Here is a 22295-nt window from a genome sequence, read left to right as displayed (position 1 = left end):
AAAAGGTGTTCTGGCAGCATGAATGCATTTTTTTTTTGTGTTATTTTAGGTGTTTTATGTTCAGATGGGGTGTAATCATTCATGCTGTGTACTGTACTTGCCTCATACTTTCTCTTATTAGGTTATTCGCTTACTAAAAGTTAGATGATTAATATCACTATATAATGTTGTAATATCTACTTTGCTGGGTTTAATAATTTGCTGGGTTTAATTTTGTTCCTCTGTATTCTGTAGCAAATTCTGAAAAGGCATTTGTAAGCTATAAATAATGCTGTGTACTGTATCTTAACTTGAGAAGCCAGAGCCCCTTTTTCATTTAACAGAAAATATAATGAACCATTTATATTGCGTAAAACTGTATACGAATTTTGGTATATTTACAATGCTAATAACCATGGAAATGCGTCATTTCAATCTGTAAATATCTCTTAACAACACAATGCAATCACTAGTAAGACTTCGTGTTAATGAAGTATCTGGTAAGAATCTATGCTATATTCACAATGCATTAAATCACATTACACTTTAATATAAATAAATAAAACAAATTAAGTGATGTCTCATGTCTGAAGTCAAGGACAGGCGTACAATGACATTTGAGGTTATTAAAACAGTAAGTCCCGCCCCTCGACTGCCAAAAATAAAAGTGTTTGAGTGAGCAAAAGCAGCAGGCGAGAGGAGATCAAGCGCGAGAGCGTGGGGAATGATCATGCGCGCGCGCGAGGGCTTGTATTGCGTGCAGAGGAGATGTCATGTGTGCGCGCAGGGTTTGAATGAGCTCGCGACTTCCCGTTTCCTCGCGTGTAGATCTGTTATCCTCTCGCGAAAGTCATTTGCCAGCATCATTTGTGCGCTCCATTAATTTTGTCATTGATTTTCCGCCATAGGTGTCGTTCAGATTTCACGCTCAGCCATCATGCGCATAGACAGTATAAGAAATGGACACAGCGACCCCATTGGATTCAACGGAGAAAAGTGAAGTCAATTAGAAGCTCTCACTTCCTGATGGCTGAGCGTACTGCGCAGACTCAAACTGAGCTTGACGACGTATATGTGACGTGAGCAACCCGTCTGTCTTCTAGTAGCCAAGAGAAATCTGAATCATTCCCTTCCGAAACTTGCAGAGACGGAGAGCGTGAGTAGGAGGTGTCCATGAGCTAGGAGCAGGAGCAGCTTTATGACTCTCTATGGGCTTCTCCCTTGATTTTATCGGACTTTATGCCTCCACGTCCCCCCGATTGCGCGCAAGCTTCTCTTCCTGTCTATACGGTAATCTCTCTACTGTGCGACAGAGAGTCGCGTGGTTATGACGCAATCGTTAGCCTATTTTTACAAAAACTGCTTCTACGGGGCCATAACGTAAGATACAAGGTACTGGAGCCTTTTATACATTTTCGTGTTTCTTTAGAAATAAATAATGGACAAATGGAGTCTTTAAACGCCTCAGATGTGATAACAGATGAGAAGACCAATACTGCACTGCTGCAGACTAGAGGCATGAATAGATTTTATTATCAGGAACTAAACACACTACATTTGCAAAAGAGAGAATACACTAACTTAGAGAAGTTATAAATGTGAGAAGTCATATACAAGATTGGATATCTCTCTGTGTGTAAGTGTGTTGAACATTATCATAAACCCCTGGGCCCGTAATGGTAAAGCACGGAAATAGTTGCAACATGCTAATACACTCATTCATCCATCAATATGTTTTGATGGATGTTTTGTCTGACACTTTCTAGGTAACTATTGTTGGTGTTATCAGAAGCACTGATAAATCCACGATCAACATCCAGTATAAGGTGGACGACATGACTGCGGCTCCCATGGACGTCAAGCAGTGGATCGACACAGAGGTACCTGTTCAGATGCCTTCCAGCGTTGATCCTGTTGTAATCATATGTGATTTCCAGGCCACAGAAATTAGTAAATAAAGTCATGGAAGTTTTTATAGCTTTTTATATGAGTTACAAATTCTTTATAAAATTATTTTTAAAGTGTCATGAAACCCCCTGTTTTAGCATTGGTTGTTCATACCTCAGATTTGATAAAGACTCAAGAGAAGAAGACATGATGAGTTGTGCATCCAGAAATGGTGCTGGTTCATGTCTAAAGCTCAAGAGTATATGAAATATGTCCTTAATAACTTGAAACATTCTTGCTTTGACACATGTGAACTATGATCTGTGCTGTGAGTGTTGTTAAACATTGCAGTTTTCTTTGCATAAACCGCTCTCTTGACGTGTGTGTTACATATTAAATATGTTCTAATATCGATAGTCATATTTTCCATATTGGTAGTCAAATCCGGCACTGACCGCATCGTAGAGGACATGCAAAGAACACTTTTCTGTTATTATACTGATGAAACACACACTCACAACGCATACGCCTGAAGGAAAACACCACAAAGCTGAACAGGTAGAGGAAAAAAACATGTCGTTTGAATTTCTTCGCTGTAATGTGATCTCTTTCATAATACAGCACAGTGATTGAGTTAAGAGAGTTCATTCTTACAAATAATGCAGAGAAAAGCTCAGAAACTAGAAATGTAGCAAATCACCACTCTAAATTAACGCATATACCTATCATTTTTCGTGACTTTCGTGGTTTAACGTCCCTTTTTAAACCGGAAGAATGAAATGGCTGTGAAAAAATAAAGTAACCACTTTCCCCTTAATAATAAGCATGATGAGTGCTATCATCATTTTCAGTGATGTACAACCTGTACATATCTGTTAACATCTCATAATTGTTGTGTGTGTTTCATGACCCTTTAAGGCGAGACACTACAGGTGAATAGGGTAAAAATTTTAACTAGCAGATATCACTATGAAACTTTCCCAGTTGATTACCTACATTAAGGTGAGAAAAAAATGTATTACAAGTTTTCTGTAGTTTAATGTTTAAATATGCAAATTAGGCTATCTAATTAAATATGCGCTAATTCGCATATATATATTAAAAAAAACAACGAAATCTGAGTATTGGATAAAGCCAGGTTAAAAATATTTTTTTCATTGTGTTCACATATTAGATGGGAAAAATTTACAGAGGGATTTATGGATATCTACTTTTGTTATCCTGTAAATCAGAATATACTGTCAATAGCCTTAAAAAAATGATTTGTTGATGTTTTTTGGAATAAAATGTTATATAGTCTAGGTCCTGGATAAGATTTGTATGCAGTTAATTTAGCGGAGAATATCTCAACTATTATAGACTAATATGACCCCATTGAACAACGTGGGATGTGTGCCAAAACCTCTACCCGGGACGAAAGTCCTGAAAATGACCACAACCTGTGACACTATTATCACACTACAGGTGAATGGGACTTTTTCTTCCCTTTATAGATATCCTCATACATTTCTACCAGTTTAGTCTTCATATGTGTGTGTGTATATATATATATATATATATATATATATATAGATAGATAGATAGATATTTATATACACACACATATATATATATATATATATATATATATATATATATATATATATATATATATATATATATATATATATGTATGTGTGTGTGTGTGTGTGTGTGTGTGTGTGTGTATGTATGTATATATATATATATATATATATATATATATATATATATATATATATATATATATATAAATATAGCTGCGAGCAGCGATTACGGGCCCAAGCCGGTGGCACCGCCATCCCCGGTGCCAAGAGAAATACTTTTTGTATTACACTTTGTCTTAAAAATTAAATTAAATATGCAAATTAGGCAATATCTCATTACATATGCGTACATATAAACTCTTGAAGCTACAGATTTTCTGAGGTTATCACAATGTTCACAATGACCATGTAGTGTAAGCGTAAGAATTCTGGTTAGATATTTTTAATTGTGTTTCTGTAGATGTTCAGTGTGGATGTCGTGTGTGTGTGGGGGGGGGGATGTCCCGTTTTGTGCTGTATTGAATGGAGAATTATAAATACAATTGTACACAAAGGACTTTTTTAAAAGAAAGAAAACAAGCATTTGATTAATATACAGACATTTCATATCCAACCTTGCTATTATCATTGTAACGTTAACTTAAAGTGAGAAATACAAAACAACAGGTTTATTCCCTGTGTTGCAATGTAAAACTCTCATTTTTGAAATGATGATGAGAGCTCATTCAGTGATAGGATTTTTACAACTATTTCCTCCCTTGCATTTGCAGTACTTGCAACAACGGATACCAGCTACCCGACAGGGACACCCATTCTTGTGTGCACACTTGCCACACGAGCAGGGATCTGGCAAACCTCCAGGTTTTGAGATTACAATCTCAGGGACTAATAAACTGCCCTTTCTTACAAAACCATAAGCATCTGCATTTAAGATCGAGTTGGCATCTGTAAATGGTACTTGGACCCGAAGCTGCTGTTGATAATAGGCTCTTTGTATGTGTTTTCTTGCATTAGTTGAGGTGCAAGCGGTCCTCTCAAAGTCCATCTTAAGGGCATCACTATCAAACGCAGAAATGCGCAGGTCGTCAAATGTCTCCATGTCCGTTGATGGTTTGAGACATTTGACCAAGAATGTTTCCACCATTTGTATTGCACTCTCTGTTAGCTGTGGACAGTTGAAATTGAGAATCAGAGAAGAGTTGTCTGGTTTGCGGAGAGTGTTCAGTGCTGCAAATTTGGTTGATATTTTGCTGGTTGTATCGCACATTTTTTATCTCTTTGTGGACACAACTTCAGGAGCTTAGTCCCAAGTTGTGATTTGGCACTCTTCCTCAAGTAACCGTCTTTGTCAACCAAGAAGAATGCAGAGTTGGTGATCTCATGCTGGAGTAGCTCCTCAACTGTGAACTGTAACTGGCAATTCCTGTATGTTGCTTAATAGGTTGACTGTTTTTTAGCCATTTTCTTTATATCAAATCAGAATGCTTACACTCTTCTATGACCTTATAATCACGGTCATTGTGATCACCTCAGAAAATCTGTAGCTTCAAGGGTTTATATGTACGCATATTTATTGTTTTATTCTGTTGTTTTGTATTTCTCACTTTAAGTTAACGTTACAATGATAATAGCAAGGTTGGATATGAAATGTCTGTATATTAATCAAATGCTTGTTTTCTTTCTTTTAAAAAAGTCCTTTGTTTGTGTACAATTGTATTTATAATTCTCCATTCAATACAGCACAAAACAGGACACCCCCCCACACACACACACGACATCCACACTTAAAGGGATACTCCACTTTTTTTGGAAATAGGCTCATTTTACACCTCCCCCAGAGTTAAACAGTTGAGTTTTACCGTTTTCGAATCCATTCAGCCGAACTCCGGGTCTGGCGGTACCACTTTTAGCATAGTTAGCATAGATCATTGAATCGGACAGGACCATTAGCATCTCTCTCAAAAAAATGACCAAAGAATTTCAATATTTTTCCTATTTAAAACTTGACTCTTCTGTAGTTACATCGTGTACTAAGACCGACGGAAAATGAAAAGTTGCGATTTTCTAGGCTGATATGGCTAGGAACTATACTCTCATTCCTGCGTAATAATCAAGAAACTTTGCTGCCGTACCATGAGTCCAGCAGGCGTAATGATATGACGCAGCGCCTGAAAATAGGTCTAATAGGTTAGACAAACTTAGTCCCGGTCACATTGGAAGTTACAAAGCTGGGGACTATTATCAGGCGCTGTCATATCATTATGCCTGCTATACCCATGGTACGGCAGCAAAGTTTCTTGATTATTACGCATATCATCTAATCTTTCCTAACGATCCGCTAGCTGCCCGCCCCATAAGCATGCCGTCAAAAAAACGCGTCTCTCTAGGCAGCCTAGGCTCCGAGATCTGCACACAAAAAGTTGCTTTCACTACCACTCAAAACCAAAATAAATAGTGTTCCAACCAATCACAGACAGGGGTGGGTGTTATGAGGTTTTCGCGTGCAGCCATCATAGGCAGCCGTGCACGAGTGCAAAACCTCACAACACCCACCCCTGTCGGTGATTGGTTGGAACACTATTTATTTTGGTTTTGAGTGGTTGGTGTACCACTCAAAACCAGATTGTTTTTGTGTGCAGATCTCGGAGCCTAGGCTGCCTAGAGAGACGCGGTTTTTTGACGGCATGCTTATGGGGCGGGCAGCTAGCGGATCGTTAGGAAAGATTAGATGAATGTGATCATTTATTTTTGGGCCTGAAATCACTGAGACAACCTTTAATATGAAGACTAAACTAGTAGAAACATATGAGGATATCTATAAAGGGAAGAAAAAGTCCCATTCAGTGATAATAGTGTCACAGGTTGTGGTCATTTTCAGGACTTTCGTCCCGGGTAGAGATTTTGGCACACATCCCACGTTGTTCAATGGGGTCATATTAGTCTATAATAGTTGAGATATTCTCCGCTAAATGAAGTGCATACAAATCTTACCCAGATGTACTGCATGTGATGACAGGGAGCAGACAGCGATCGCGGAGCAGCATGTTGATTAAGAACGCCAACTTTTGTTAAATTTATGAGAAATCTACAGACGCAAACAAGACAAAGTGTAGTAAAATAAAAATAAAGACCTAAATGTGTATTACGGACTTTTTTTTCACCACAAGTCTGAAAGAAGACATGTTATTGAAGACAAATATCCAAAAATATCCAAAAATATCAAAATTGACCAGTAATTAAAAAACGATGTTTTTGCCTGCCGTGTCTCGCCTTAAAAGTCATTTTTTAGTAGCCACAAATGCGTGGAAAAGTCATGTAAATTCACTGATCAAAAAGTTAACTACCTACATTTATTTATTCCTAAATCTCTCCAGGACATGGGTGTGGATAACTCCGTCATTCCTCCAAGCACTTACGTCAAAGTCTCCGGCAACCTCCGCTCTTTTCAGGTCAGAACTGAATGTAAATGTGCATAATAGTGCTTTTACATATGAAAGTTTTGGACAGAGTTGTTGCTTTTTTGTGTTTTCACCTTCACCAAAGTGTCAAACTGAAACTTTTGGTTGTCGTTACAGAATAACAGATCTCTGGTTGCGTTCAGCGTGCGAGTGCTGGAGGACATGAATGAAGTCACTTCACATATGCTGGAGGTTGTGAATGCTCACATGCTGCTGGGCAAACCACAGAACATGGTGAGACTAACACACTACACTTCTGCTTTTCACTTGCACACACTGCCCCTACTAGTGTTGTCACGATACCAAAATTATGACTTCACTTCGATACGATACCAGACAAAAATGCCTTGATACCGATACTGAATCGATATCGTCCATCGTGATGGCTCGCCCCCCACCCTGTCATTTTATTTCGTGTACACCAGTGGTTGGGAACCTATGGCTCGCGAGTCACACCTGGCTCTTTGGCAAAAATCATGTGGCTCGCAAGGTCTCTCACCCTTTACCAACAAACGTTAAGCCTCTCACGGTCGACTGCCGCCACACATAATAAAACAAAACATCAAATAAAATAGTCCTGGCCTGGTCCTCTCTCGATCTTCACTGTCGTCGCTCCTCCTTTTATGCTTTCGCTCCTGGTCGCGTCGCGCAGGTGTCGCTCATTATCAATCACGCCACAGTAGGGCTGTCACTTCACATTCGAAAATCGATTGCACAATCGATCGGACCAACCAACTGTTTACCAATTTTAACGGCCTTTTCTCTGAGCGCGTCCAGCTCGTCACGATATGCCCGCAGCGAACACGCGTCACACAGCAACTGCAGGCTCTAACAAAGACACATAACAGCATATTATACTTCTGCATAATGTGTCTCTTTTTACTACAAAACTGTAAATTCTGCCGGGATTCAGACAGTCTCATGCATACAGATACAGATTCGGGCTACGGTCTACAATCTCCTACGTAGGTGAAGTTTGTTTGACATTTCTAATCGTAAACACAACCATGCTGAAGCCGGCAGTGATGTTTTTCATTGATGTTATGGCAGTCCACTCTGCTTATTGTTTTTCGAGAATGTTGCTCTCCTGTTTGTCATTGTGCACAAAACTTCACGCCAATAAATCATCAGGAATATTTGCTGACTTGTGCGCGTCTCAAGCGCCCTCTTTACGTTCGTCCTAATGCCTGTTAGTTGTCCATGGATTTGCCTATATTTGGCGTTTAAAATGGAAACGTCTTTACACATGGAAAATCGATTTTACAATCGATTAAATGAACATTTATGTCTCAAAAATCGAACAGGATTTTTTCACAAAAGTGACAGCCCTACGCCACAGCGGCCTCAAGACTTTTGACTGGGTTTAAAAAGAGGGACCAAATCTCCCCTATTTTAGCATCCTTTCACTGGCTTCCCATTAAATTCAGGGTTAATTTTAAAATCCTTATGTTTGTATATAAGCGTTGACTGGCCGTGCACCAAGGTATATTAGTGATCTTATTGTGCCATACTGTCCTGCTAGGGCACTTACATCTTCTAATCACTTGCTCTTAACTCTGAAACGGTGTCGCTAATCAAAGGGTGATACCCACCTTTTCTGTGGCCCGGCCCAAGCTTTGTCATGGTCTCCCCTATCATGTGAGGTCTGCTCTTTCATTTGACATGTTTAAATCTACTCTTAAATCGTATTTTTATTCTTTAGCTTTTGGAAACCAGTAAAAAAAATAAATTGTTTTTGTTTTTTTTGTGTAGACCTGCTTTGTACACTGTACAGCACTTTGGATCAATTCATATTGTGTTTAAATAAATGTTGTTGTTGATGATGGTAGGGTTCCTGCAGGTCCTTAATGTCTTAATTTACTTTTAAGAATTTAAGCCCATAAAAAGTCTTAAATATCTGAAACAGTATTAAAAGTCTTAATTATTAAATAGGAAAGTCCAATACTTTTATTTTTGGCACTCGTCAATTTCATTGCACTTGTACTTTTTCTAATTTTTTTTTATAATTTACGTGTACTGATGAGTGATTAAGAAATCAAGCGCATGCAACAGAAGTGCACACACTATGTCTCTCTCTCTCCTTACCGTGAAGTAACGTTAGTAATATGTTCCTCGTTTTACTTTCTTTGCTATTGACATCCGTGTTTCCCCCCCTATTGTAGCGACTTTTTTTTGTGCATGTTCTGTAGACAGGGTGACCATCATCGATTAAGTGTCACTCAAAAATTTTAAGTGAAACTTTCACTTTGAAGTGTAAGTTTCACATAATACTAACCGTCAGTACATTTTATCGTGGTTTATAGTGAAACCGGTCATCGTCCCATCCCTAATTGTATGTAATTGTGTGTAGGTTGATGTTTGTTTTTTCTCTAATGGATCTTGAGTCTGGAAATAAAGTTGAATTGAATATATGTCTGTCACAATTTCTTAAACCAAACTTTTATTTTGGTGTGCTTTAGTGAAGGCCTTTGAGTTTCTGTCTATCTAATGATAGTTTTCTCAAATGAAATGGTGAAATGCTGCTGAAGTGACTCCCAGAGCAGCTCTGGAGATGAAGTTCGAGACGGCAGACGTTAAAAACAGCACGAGACCGCACGCTTGCTTGAGTGTGTAGTAGACCAAACTGACAAGCACAACATGCTGACTAGTCTTTTTGTGCTATAATGTTCTCAGACACTAGATTTGAATAATTGTCCAGTCATACTTTTGACTTCTTCATTCAAATTCTGACATTTTATACAGTCAATTCTCTCTTTATGACTGGAAACCGTGATCAACCTGGCCAATATGTCTCTCACTATGTCATTAATGGTTTTGTTTAGATTGTGTTTAATAATAGATGCTCTTTCTTCATAGGGAGGGGGCGGAGGGATGAACACGATTGCCGTGTCTCATACTAGCATGGCTAGCACAGGGTCTGCAGGGAGCTATTCTGGTGCTAGCATGCTAGTCAATGGTTTGAGTGCCAACCAGAACCAGGTGAGTCAAAGTGCCTCATTGTGCAAGAGTTACATTACGTAATGTATTTGTATGTGATGATGACGTATTTGAAACAATAACATATATTTTAAATAGTTATCTAGAGGTCATGCATTACATATCAGTCTTTTTATTCCACTCTGATATTCTTTTTTATTTCTCTGTGCCCTTTTTGACTGTGTCATCATAAGTTTAGAGTTGTGTTTTGCTGATGTTGAGTTGTGGTCTTTGTGCAGGTTTTGGGTCTGATCAAGAGTTGTCATGAGCCTCAAGGCATCAGCATGCAAGACCTCAAGCAGAAGCTGAACAGCATGAGCGTCAGTGTTATCAGGTACAAACTTCTCCTGAGATGTGTCTCTATAAAGAAAGAGCTTTTGTAGTGGACCTCGACCCAAAAGAAAAGATTTTACCTTTCTCTTCCTCTTTCTTAGTTTCCGTTTCTCTTCTGGTTACCCGAATGAGCTGTGAGAATAGCACGTCCTTACATTTCTCTGAAGGGCTTCCTCTTTTGCCTGTCATAGGAAGCTTAATTTGAGCTCCCATTTTCATAAGACTTGAAACTCAATTTTTTGTTTCCTTGTCTGTTCTGGGATATAAATGGTATTTCAGGATTTGTCTTTAACAAAGTTATCTTAGTATTTTACAGAGTGATGATTTGTTGGGAGATACATTTCCAGATTTTCCACTGATAAGAGCAGCACAACTTAAGCGGACACATTAGTTCTCCGTTATAAATCACAGTCTCGTGGAAGCAATTGTTTAGCGGATAAACCAAAGAGATGTTTAAATGTCATCATTGTAATCATTGTCATAATGTGGTGCAAGGAAAAACTTTTCTAGATGTTCATACAAATAAGATTTATTCAGTTAAAGACCCCTGTAGTCAATCATTTTATCCCTTAAAACTCGTCTTTGATAATCAAAATGACAAAAAACAAACAAAAAGTTCCTCTTTTTTTTTTTTGTGATGCTTTAAAATAGCTTGAATGTAACTCGACACCCTTGCCTCATTTAGTATACGTGGTTCTATGAATATGCAAATGAGCCCTTTTTAGATTATAAACTTCAGGCATTGAAATACCCAGGATTACATGACAATTTAGCCCTTTTTTTTTTTTGTGCAGTTTTGTAATATTGAGAATATGGGAACTAGATATATTAGCAAGTGTTCAATACTTTATTAGAGGTTGATCACGTCCACTGTTAATTAATCATGAGACTTAATAAATGAATGTTATTATTGGGAATGTTATTAAAATGGGAATCGCATTTTATAATCACTTGAGGAACAGCACATTGATAGGCATGATCTCAAATAAGCAAGTATGTGCGCACCCGGAAGGCGTCTTCGGGTTATTAAAAGAACTGGCCACAAAAAGCACTAAAGCACAGATCATCAAGCCACATCATCTAAAAACATTCTGGCACAGCTGAGTTTTGAATGTTTCTACGAAACTGGTTATTTTGATGGCTGATGATGTATCTAGCTCCTTCTAGATTGTACCATTTCAAATATCTTTATCTCAAGATAACAGTAGATTATGCTGTGCAATAATTTTTACATATTTACATTCATATTAGGAAAATGTATTATTAATCATTCGTTATTATTCCTCTCCAGCACGGACCCCGGCTGTGTGGATGTTATTTTGATTTAGGACCTCTTAGACGGAAACAAGAGTTACGACAGTTTGACCGTTAAGAGTTCGTTATACTATAAAAGTACCCTGTAAGTTTCAAAACTCAGAACTTCCTTGTTATTCCAAAAACTGCTTTTTATTGAAACCAAGGTCAGAAAACGACAGGATCTAAAAAGTGGAGACCTATGACGTCACAGAGCAACGAAAGACCGCCTTTGCAGAAGAATATCAACACCTACGTCTACATCAGCGCGTCTTTAGCGCCGCCCACTGGAGCGTTAGTGAATAGTGACTAGTGTTGCACGGTGCACCGATACTTCAAAAAGTATCGCGATTCTCGGAAATTAAAAACGTCACGATTCCTAAATTTATTAGTATCGATACTTCTAAGAATGACCGCGTTCCAGATTTGTAAGGCCGGCGACATACTGGCTGCGTGGCGTGTCCGTTTTTATTTCGGCTCCCTTGTTAACAGGTTAGAGCTAGCACACTGCCTGCGTGACACGCGAGCCCGAGCCGTGCGGAAAACGCGTGCATGCTAGAATAGAACCGATGCCTATTTTTCACGCGACACGCAAGCGTGTTGGAAGCATTTCCAGGCAAAATAGAATAGGAAAAGATGTTTCTATGTCATTTTGACATGAATACATATTAATAAATGACATTTTGATGTTTGAAAGTCTCTAGGTTTTGACATAAATGCAGATATAAATGTAATTTAAAAAAATATCATCGATTTTCAAATACTGCACCTCTCAATACAGAACGAAATATTCTGTAGCCTATTTTGCCGTCAACACTGCCGACGTTGTCTTTGCTGCTATATATTTATGTTTAAACATATAGGCCTTCCACAACTCTCTCCCCATATGTAAAATATATCACCAATGAGGCTTATCATATGTTACCAATATTAAACATTGTTTAATATAATAATCGCTGTTCATATTTTTATTCAAAGTTCAGAATCAAGAAAAAGTTATTACCGGTAACTCTTATGTTTCTTATGATAACTGAGATAATGCTGCTAAATTTATAATTTTTTTAACTTGATGATGAATGTTTAATATATCTGCTGTTCATATGTTCATTTATTAGTGTGTTATGATTAGAATGTTGTCCGGTTTTAAAATAAAGCACAGCAATGATATCTGAGAGTGTTTCTCCCTTTTCAGGAAAAGTAGCGAAAAAGTATCGAAATCGCAATTCTTGACTTGGTATCGGTATCGAAACAATAATTTTGGTATCGTGACAACACTAATAGTGACATGAGAACGAGAAAAGATTGACACCGTTACCTTCCAGACGATCCTAATGCTAGGATAGCGTTTTTTGTTTTTGTTTTTTCAACATTGTGAATGTCTTGGCACTGCATATTTGTTTGTATTTGGTGTATTTCACTGTGGATTATTTGGTAAATTTCGGCGCAGGCTTTACAAACAGACTTTGCAAACAGACTTTTACTGTATGGATCTGCCAGCAAACGCCACAAAAATGGAACTAATCATGTTTATTCTAATGCCTAATCTGTGATCAGTGATTTCTGATGTATAATTCAAGTTCAGACAGATTATCTCTCAAAATCGTTGAATACTGTTTATGCATTAGTAAATCAAGCCAGTGACTAAACTATCAACTCTTAGTAGGATGAAAATAACCTTATTTAAACTGTGATTAAATTATACACAGAAAGCAATCAAAGAATCTCGCCCTTTTCACGATTTATTATTCTCGATAGCTGTAATAGTAAAAACGTAGTAAATGTTTTCGAGAGAGTTCCACATGTAATACTATCTATTTCATATGCAAGCATGTCAGCCAATCACAGCAGTGAGCGTTTACACTGAAGTCTTCACAGCAGCGGGCGTTAACACTGAAGTTTCACAGCAGCCAATCACAGCAGTGGGCGTTTACACTGAAGTCTCACACAGACACGCCCCTTCAAACAGAGCGTTCAAATCAGAGGCTAAAATCAGGCTTGGAAAAATGCCTTTTATTTCTAAATTATGAAAATTTTTAATGTAAAAAGCATACTAACATTATAAGTGCACCCCAGGAAACATTATACAATAATAAAATTATCCAGTTCATGACCCCTTTAATTAGTGGATATATCGGCCGATATTTGGCACTTTTAAAATATCGGCATCGGCCGATAAGTTTTTCTGATTGGCCGATGTGTTGGAAGCGGGACTTTTATTTTGACGGCGCTCCGGACTTTTATTTTGACGGGTGGCGCTGAGAACACCAGCGCCAGAAGAGAACGGCAGTGCGCCTGATCACACTGCGCTCACTCACATTCTCCGTCTTCATTAGTTTACGATCTCTGTCAGTCATATCTAATACTTTGTTAGACAGAACTGGTAAACAAAGAAAGTAAATGGTATGCGAAAAAGTAAAGTGTTGCTTTCATATTATTTGTTACAGAAAAGGCAAACAATTAGGCTAAAATACTTTCTCATTTACTGTCAACATTCAGCAAATGCGCATCTACATCATTTAAACAAATCTCAGAATATCTAATAAACATTTAATTTCACAAACCTTGCAGATTTAATGGAATCTAGATGTGATATCTTGTGAAGTGTGCATTTGTAGCCTGCATAAACGTGTGACTGCAAGTGACGGTCGGTCCATGCGAAGTGAGTGAATGCAAACAGAAGATCAGCTTCACAGGAGACGCGATCGAAAAACATTAAATCCTTCATTTTAAAATATGCTGTGCTATATCCAGTTGCCCACTGTGTCATATTCACATCGTTTTCACTGTGTGCTGTGCTCATTACCTTGTCTTTATTTGAAAAAATATGATTACCAGTTCGCACAATATTACCAGATTACTGAGTGCAATGTTACAGTGTTTACTTCCTTTTTATTCACATATTCATATTTTTAAACACTTTATTTGTGAAAAATTCTGTAATAGGATTGCAGATTCAAGAAGTTGCCATCTAAAGTATAAGCATGTTTATTTTAAATATTTGTTTTCTAATTTATTTAAAATTTATAAAATATTGATTAAAATAAATATAAAGTATATAATAAAAATATCGGCCATCGGCCACCCTGCTCTCTAAGATATCGGCATCGGCCATCAAAAAACCAATATCGGTCGACCACTACCTTTAATGACCACAAAAGGGAACCCACTATTGATGATTTGTTTGCATGTTCATGATTACATTTATTAAAGTAAGATTTCAAATAAATTCTCATCTCATTGTGCTTAAGCAGTGAAGCAAATGTTCTTTTGCATGTCTTACGGTACATTCGTACCAGAAAAACGCAAGTGGCAAAAACGGAAATAAAACTGTGAAGTGACTTTTTCTCGTACTGAACTGTTAACCTAGATAACGAGCTGTGTGTGAAAAATCACATGAATTTGATCAACTGTTAATAAAGTACAGTTTCCTGCAGTTTACTAATATGATAAATTCTCATCCTAGGCCTCATAGACACACTTAAAGGGATATTTCACCGCTGGAAAGATGAATGTGTATTTAAATTGGGTCATTTATGCAGTAGAAATGTGCCTTCTAGACTGAGAAAAGTATTTTTGGCTCATGTGGATGAAAGACAACAACTCCCAGAATGCACTTGCTTCACTGTCCTACTGGTTACAGAGGGCAGTATCGGAAGAAATGATACAACTAGTCGACTCGAAACTGAAAACATGCCGTTTTATGGTGAGATCCCCCTATGGGCGGGTTGAACACATGCGGGACGAGCTCCTCCTACTGGCTGTAGTCTCTCGCCTCTAGACAAAAAAGCCTCTGATGAGCTGGATGACCATTTTTGCGTCATCTGAGTTTTTTTTTCAGACACACAATACAGAAATCTCTCGTCTCAGGGGGACATGAGGGGGGAAGCACGGTCACTCGAAAATACTACCGGGTTTCTACTGATACAAAGCTTAATGCTAATCGGTGAAGTATCCCTTTAATAATTTTGGCAGATCAATAGGTCATCTGGGTATTGGTTTTACGTACTGCTTGGGTTTTCAAAAGTACTAGTAATCGAGACTCGGTACCAAGTCGATACTCTCGAACCCCTTTGTTAGCCAACAGTACACAGTACAAACACAATGTAAAGAAGACATTCATTGTGCAGTATAGATGTTTGATTATAAGGCAGGGCTCGAGACTTATTCCCGTTTCACACATGCTCCGTTTGCAGTGCGCATGCGGTGTGTATTTTTTTTGGGCACCCATGTTAACAGGTTAGAGCTTTCACATGCATGCGGATGCGGTCCGGCAATGTGTTCCAGGTGTGGTGCGTTTACAGCAGTGCAGCGATCGTTTCCGCACCGAGTCTATTTTTGCTGTGCTGTACGCGCTGAATTAAAGTGACAGCCATGTTTCGTGGTCAAAAATGAACACAGATTGACATGAAAATGTGGTACGGTAATCTCACCGTAAATGCATTTAATTAAATCAAATGTAGTAGGCCTAATCTCACCATAAATGTATTGAATTAAATACTACTATTTGTCACAGTCATCTTTTTACTTTAAGACCGGGGTAAATCAAGGAAAACTACAATTTACCTCAACAAGGTGACATAATGAACAACACTTGTCTCATTCGTGGAGGTGGAAAGACAAGTTATTTGTGACATGCAAGATTTATTGTATTAAAATTTAAATGCAAAATAAAAGGCATGAGAGTCGGCTGGTTTTGTCAGTTTTAAGTTTTGATTTAAAATGTTCGCGATTTTTATTAAGTACATAAGTAAATATTTTACCACTTGCTTGAGCCACTTAAAGGCAGGGTAGGCAGGTTTTTTCTAAAAAACTTTTTCCCAAATTTGTTTAAACTGTCTTTATATACCAATACGTAATTAAAATGTAAGTACTCTAAAAAAGAGAGTATAAAAATCGAGTGTCTGTAGTCCTCTCAGGGCTGCAATAAACACAGCTACTTATTACATTCACTGGGCCCCCTTCCTTCTGGGCTCATTCCAAAGCCACGCCCCCAAAACACATGAACGCGCGATGCCGACCGCTCAGCTGGAGGACGCGTTTGCCAGCGCTGAGTGGAGAGGAGCGCAGTGCATGTAGTGACATCATGTCAAAATCACATGTAATAAAATACCTAACTTTATCATTATGAATATAAACAACTAACATGGCTGTTAGTACTCACTATCAAGGGCAGCTCCTGTAGCAGCAGGGGTGGTACCCATGGTAGCGAGGGTGAGTGACAGTCGCCCAGCCAATCATTTCATTCATTCCGAGTGGAAATAAGTAGCTGTGTTTATTGCAGCCCTGAGAGGACTACAGACACTTGATTTTTATTTTTATTTTTTTATTTTTTATACTCACCTTTTCAGAGTACTTACGTTTTAATTATGTATTGGTATATAAAGACAGTTTAAACAAATTTGGGGAAAAGTTTTTTAGAAAAAACCTGCCTACCCTGCCTTTAATATATAAATCTATATAGAAGTAATGCATTGAATAATGCGTTGTTTAAATTGTGTTTAAACAATACGTCTATTAAAGAGTGTATATGTGTACAAAGAGAATCGGAATGCTGACTAAACTTCTCTTTTTTTTTTTCTTTTTTTTTTTTTTATGAAAGTTGCTGATAACTTCTGGGTTTGAAATAAAAATAGTGAGTATGTGTTTGTGGTACAGCCGTGGGTCACTTACGCACTGCAAACGCAGCATATGTGAAAGCACTATAGCGCGTGCTGCTCCTGCACCGCATACGCACACGGGGTATGTGTGAAACAGGCGTAACATTTGAGAGTGGTGTCACTTTCTACAGAAGTTCTACAGGTTTGGTAGTGCTGTGGGGAATCTTATTCGTAAATGAATTAATAACTTTGTAAAAGTTAACGTAATCGTAAAATTACTATTATTTTGCATTAATAAGTGCAGTTACTAATAATATTACATGTTTGTTTATTGGAAATCTGACTGTAAAGCACTGAGCTTGAATTGAGATGCAGATAAAAAAATAACTTTTTTGTTAACAACAATAATGTGCAAATACCCATGAAAAAACGAAATATTCTACTCTTATTAAATATCAGATATTAAAAGTTAATATAAGTACTCCTCTGCCGTAATCTACTGGTTATAGTGGTAATTTCATGTTTGTTTTTTGTTTTTTTGTTTTGTTTTTTGCGACAAAGTGTTAGTTTTCCTACATTTTTAAACTTTAGTTTTACAAATCATAACATTAAAATGGGATAATATTTAGAGATTTGAAGTGCTGGAATAGGTGTGAAGCACTTGAAAGCCCTTAAAGTGCTTGAATTTTGCTCTCAAAAGGTTGTACGAACCCTGAGATGAAAAATGTAAATAAATAAATATTCTACTATTTCTGCTACAACACCATGGTAACAGTTAGCATTGCTACATTAAATTCATAGTGAATGTTGGTGATTTGTGGATTGAAAAGCCTTCTATAACTTCTTCGTTCATGGCACAACGTTTCTCCTGTTTGGTTTATAACAGAGAATTCTGCACCAAATTTGAATGCTTCTCAGTCGATGTCACAGCGATGTTATTAATACTGAAGCGAATTCAATCGCTTTCTCACTTGATCTCCGTGCCGAGTAGTTACGATGTCACGTGATCAAAGATCGCCCCAGAGTTGACCTGTTCTGAGTCAGCTGTTCTGTTCAGAGTTGTACTGTTCTGAGTACTGAATTGCCTCTACCATCGAGTATCAAAAAAAATGTCATGTCATTCGGTACCAAATTGCGCTGTCTATTATTGGTCTAAGCTGATGACAAAAATGTTGTCGCACCAGCAGGAGAAAACCATGTGGTCGCAGTCTGGAGCTCTGTAAGGGGAGTTTTCACACAGTCAGTGAGCTTGAGCTGCTGCTGAACTGAAGTGATATCGGCTTGAGTGATTATAAATGGTTGCTATCTGTGTATAATCTATCTATCTATAAATTACAGAAACGTCTGTCTGTCAGTCAGTCAGTATGTCTGTTATTCGCATATCTCTTGAACCGTTAGTCCGGTGGATTTCAAACTTGACAGGTGTCTCGCTACGGGCACGAGTAAGTGCAGTGCCAAGTTTGACGTTGTTTGGATTAGAAATGCAAAAGATATCGGTAAATATATCGGTAAAAGAAGCCCCAAGAAGGTTGTGGTTTAAAAATAAACATTCTGACATAAACACTCTGTCAGCTACAATGTTTCCTTCTGAATATTATATTTTATTCACGGCCATCATTTGTAGTAACCTATTCACAAACTGTTTGCTCAAGCGTAACATTTTTTTCGGAGTTCACTGTGTAGCCTGCTCCCTGAATCATCGAGTTCACTGTGTAGCCTGCTCCCTGAATCATCGAGTTCACTGTGTAGCCTGCTCCCTGAATCATCGAGTTCACTGTGTAGCCTGCTCCCTGAATCATCGAGTTCACTGTGTCGCCTGCTCCCTGAATCGTGTAGTTCAGTTTTCCACATTTATTGTATGTCATTATGTCAGTATCAGTATTTGCTTTCTACCATGCACAAATAAAAATGTCACTGAACTTTTGCTGTGTAATTGTAACAATAAGCACTCAAACACACCAAACCAACAATTACTAAAAACACACACAAAAACTGATTTTGCACGGGCACTTTGCACTGCTCCCTGAATCGACGCGCTTATTCATTTGTGGATGTTAACTGAATCTGTAAGTCAGCTATGCTGTTTACTTCTGAATATTATATTTCATTCTGGTGCGCTTAACGTTATCGCTACTGTGTAATAGTAGCCTATGCTATTCACCAACTAAACATATCCTATTCAATGCGTTCACAGTCTCTTTCACGGGCATCATTTGTAGTAGCCTATTCACAAACTGTTTGCTCAAGCATAGTGTTTTCTCTGAGTTCACTGTGTGCTTTCTACCATGCACAAATAAAAATGTCACTGAACTTTTGCTGTGTAATTGTAACAATCGGTTGAGCTTCTGTTTGTTTCCCTGATCAATGTTTATATGTGACCCGACTGTGCTGTAACATGGTGTGTCTAGCCGTCCTGGGCAATGCTGGTAGAATGATGCTATCCTCTTGTTCACTGATCCACTGTTATCTGCTCACATGCTGTGATGATAATAGCTTTGAATGACTACTTTATTTTGATAATTGGGGAAAACTGATAATTTATTTATCAAAAAAATAAATCTGTTAAATCTGATTGTTGCATAGAACTGAATGAAGAATAATATATTGATATTTAATATTATTTTAATATAGGCCTATTTTCTGTCTAATTTTTGTGTTACTTTAAATAAAAGTGTGGTTATTTTATTGCCTTGCATTTAAAAAATTCTGATTCATTAAATTATTGCATTTAATTTAAAAAGTCTTATTATTATAATAATAATAATAATAATAATACAATTTATACAAAACAAAATGAAAATAAGAAATGAATAATTATTTTCGTTTTTCGGCCAAGTGCATCCAGAAGTTTCGGTTTCGGCCCAGAATTTTCATTTCGGTGTATCTCTAGTTATATTTGTAAAATGCATCAAGGTGCCCTCAAATCCATTTTTAGTTTTTTCCCCTCTGTGGTCATATTTTAATATTCATGTGTCTGTATAATGAGGATGTTGCAGGTCTGTGTTTTATTGGTTGTCTCGCCTCTTCCCACCCTCGACACTCCCACTTTTCTGCAGCTTTACTCGCCCGTTATTAGGCCTAATGCTAAATGTGTGTATGTGTGTATATATATATGTGTATATGTATGTATCAAGGTTATAATCGTTAACGAAAACGAACGAAAAAACGAAGTCGCTAACTGAAATAAAAATAAAAACGAGGCATTACAAAAAAACGATAACTAACTAAAACTGTAATGTGTGTTTGGCAAAACTAACTAAAAATAAAATTATAGAGTAAATGTCCTTCGTTTTCGTCTTCGTAAAGGTCTTTCATTTTTTAACGCTATTTATAACACGCAGCGTATTTGTTCAGCTGCATTTCCTTTCCCTACTCTCCCTCGTTTATATACTGTCTATGCTCTCCCTCCGTCTCTCATGCGTCTCTCGCATGTGCGCGAACACACACACAGCCCCTCCCCTCCATGCACACACCGCGTCTCCAGTCTTCGTTCGACGTTGAAAGCAAGTTCGCGAAAGGTTGGTATCTCTATCTCGTGAACACCTTTTCACAATCACACATTAAAAAGTGGTATAACAATATTTTAAATTCTGAATATAATTTTGTCAGTGTGTTAATGTCGACCCGAGAAGCGATTGCACCTTCTTTAGAAAGTTAACTAGTCGCAAGTTCGAGGTAAAATGCACTTTTTGGTTGTGGTTGTCGATGTCAAAACACTATATATGCTGTGATTCAAATATTAAATAATGTTATGTCATTTTTTTTACTTTTACACTGAATGTTTGCTGCTTCAATCCAGATGAGTAGGCTATTGACTGTATAGGGTAAATTTAGTATAGATAGATTTACGATGATGTCACATTTCTCCCGCAACTCCTTACGGCGCCATCTTGTGTGTCAAGTGGATCAAGCGTTTGTGTTACGGAGCATGATAATATCCTGAATCGGCATTATTCTGAACATGAAAATCATACGATTATTCTCCGTGTGGCTGGAGTCAATGTTCATTGCTGCTCTTGTGAACATTTAGAGGTTTTGTGCTCTGGAGATGTGACACTTTATCTAATCATTTCCAAGATGGGCTAGCTAAATGCGCTAACGTTAGCTCTCATCGGCTGTCAAATCGCTGTAACGTTACCCAGGCGACTACTATTGACACAGCCCTTGAGAGGTGTTGGCTGGGCAGAAGCACACTCTGACGATTGTCCACCTTCATCACTTTCTCTGTGGCCACATCAGCTGGTCGAGCCAGAGGCAGAGGCTACACCTGGAGCACATCGTTCCGTGCCTCTGCTCTCCATCTCTCTCCTACACTAAATTAGTTCGGACAACTTTGGAGCGTTGTGTTGTTGTTGTTTTTTTACCCAGATGGTGTTGTCTTGACACTGAGTCTAAATGTACCGTATAATAAGGGCTGTGCAGATATCAGCCGCCTGTCTACAGCGATGTGAACCGTCAATGCAGGGCTCCAGACTAACTTTTCCACGAGGGACTGGGAGAGCAAGACAGCGCTTAGTTTGGAGACGGTGAAGTCTTGTTTACACTTTCGCCTGGCTCCGAAGAGAGGGAGTGCGCGCGCGCGACCGGCTCTCTCTCCCTCTGCTCGTTCTTTCAGTTAAACATGCGCCCAGTTCATCTACATTACTCACCGATCAAATAAGACTTTGGCGGGCGCTAAAACAAGTTCAATGCAGGAGAATTCATGCGTGAATTTAACTTCTAACATTTATTTAAATTTAACTTCGCACATTCTAACAAAATAATTGTATGCTTTCCAGATACTTTCTTCCTCTTAATTCGTCAAAAGTGTATACTAACGGTGCCATTTCCTGAATATCGGGGTACGCCGCAGGATTACATAACCAGTCCTCTTTCGACATTGTGTAAGAATCCTTTCCATCGATATAACTCAATTTCTCATCATATCTTGCCTTGCAAACATCGTCTAATGTGTCCCTGTAAATAACCTTCACCTTGTCGCCAGGTTTGGAGGAATTTGTCATCGTTATCTCAACACAAAAGAGTCAAAAATACTTTATATTAACTGGCTTTCTATTAATGCAGCACAGTGAATGAGCCGTGTCTCCCAGTGGCTTACTGACACCTTTGACAGAGGATAATGGGTAATTCGAGAAACGGAAACTATAGGGTGTGAAAATTGTACAGCTGTGGTATTTGTATAGGGTGTGAATTCTGTATAGATTTTT

The 22295-nt window shown here is 38.0% G+C and overlaps 1 protein-coding gene across 1 annotated transcript in view; it reads left to right on the top strand.

Annotated features, from left to right (window-relative positions):
- The window catches only part of rpa2 (replication protein A2), a 35168-nt gene that overhangs the window by 11473 nt on the left and 1400 nt on the right, over nt 1-22295 (top strand). The window contains exons 4-8 of the mRNA XM_084385849.1: nt 1746-1859; nt 6806-6880; nt 7007-7123; nt 9746-9868; nt 10105-10199. Coding sequence (XP_084241975.1) covers nt 1746-1859; nt 6806-6880; nt 7007-7123; nt 9746-9868; nt 10105-10199 — 524 coding nt within the window. The remainder of the gene's footprint in view (nt 1-1745; nt 1860-6805; nt 6881-7006; nt 7124-9745; nt 9869-10104; nt 10200-22295) is intronic.

The sequence above is a fragment of the Rutilus rutilus genome, assembly GCF_951802725.1.
Source record: "Rutilus rutilus genome assembly, chromosome: 17".
NCBI classification, from domain to species: Eukaryota; Metazoa; Chordata; class Actinopteri; order Cypriniformes; family Leuciscidae; genus Rutilus; species Rutilus rutilus.
This window is presented reverse-complemented; position numbering and strand designations above follow the sequence as displayed.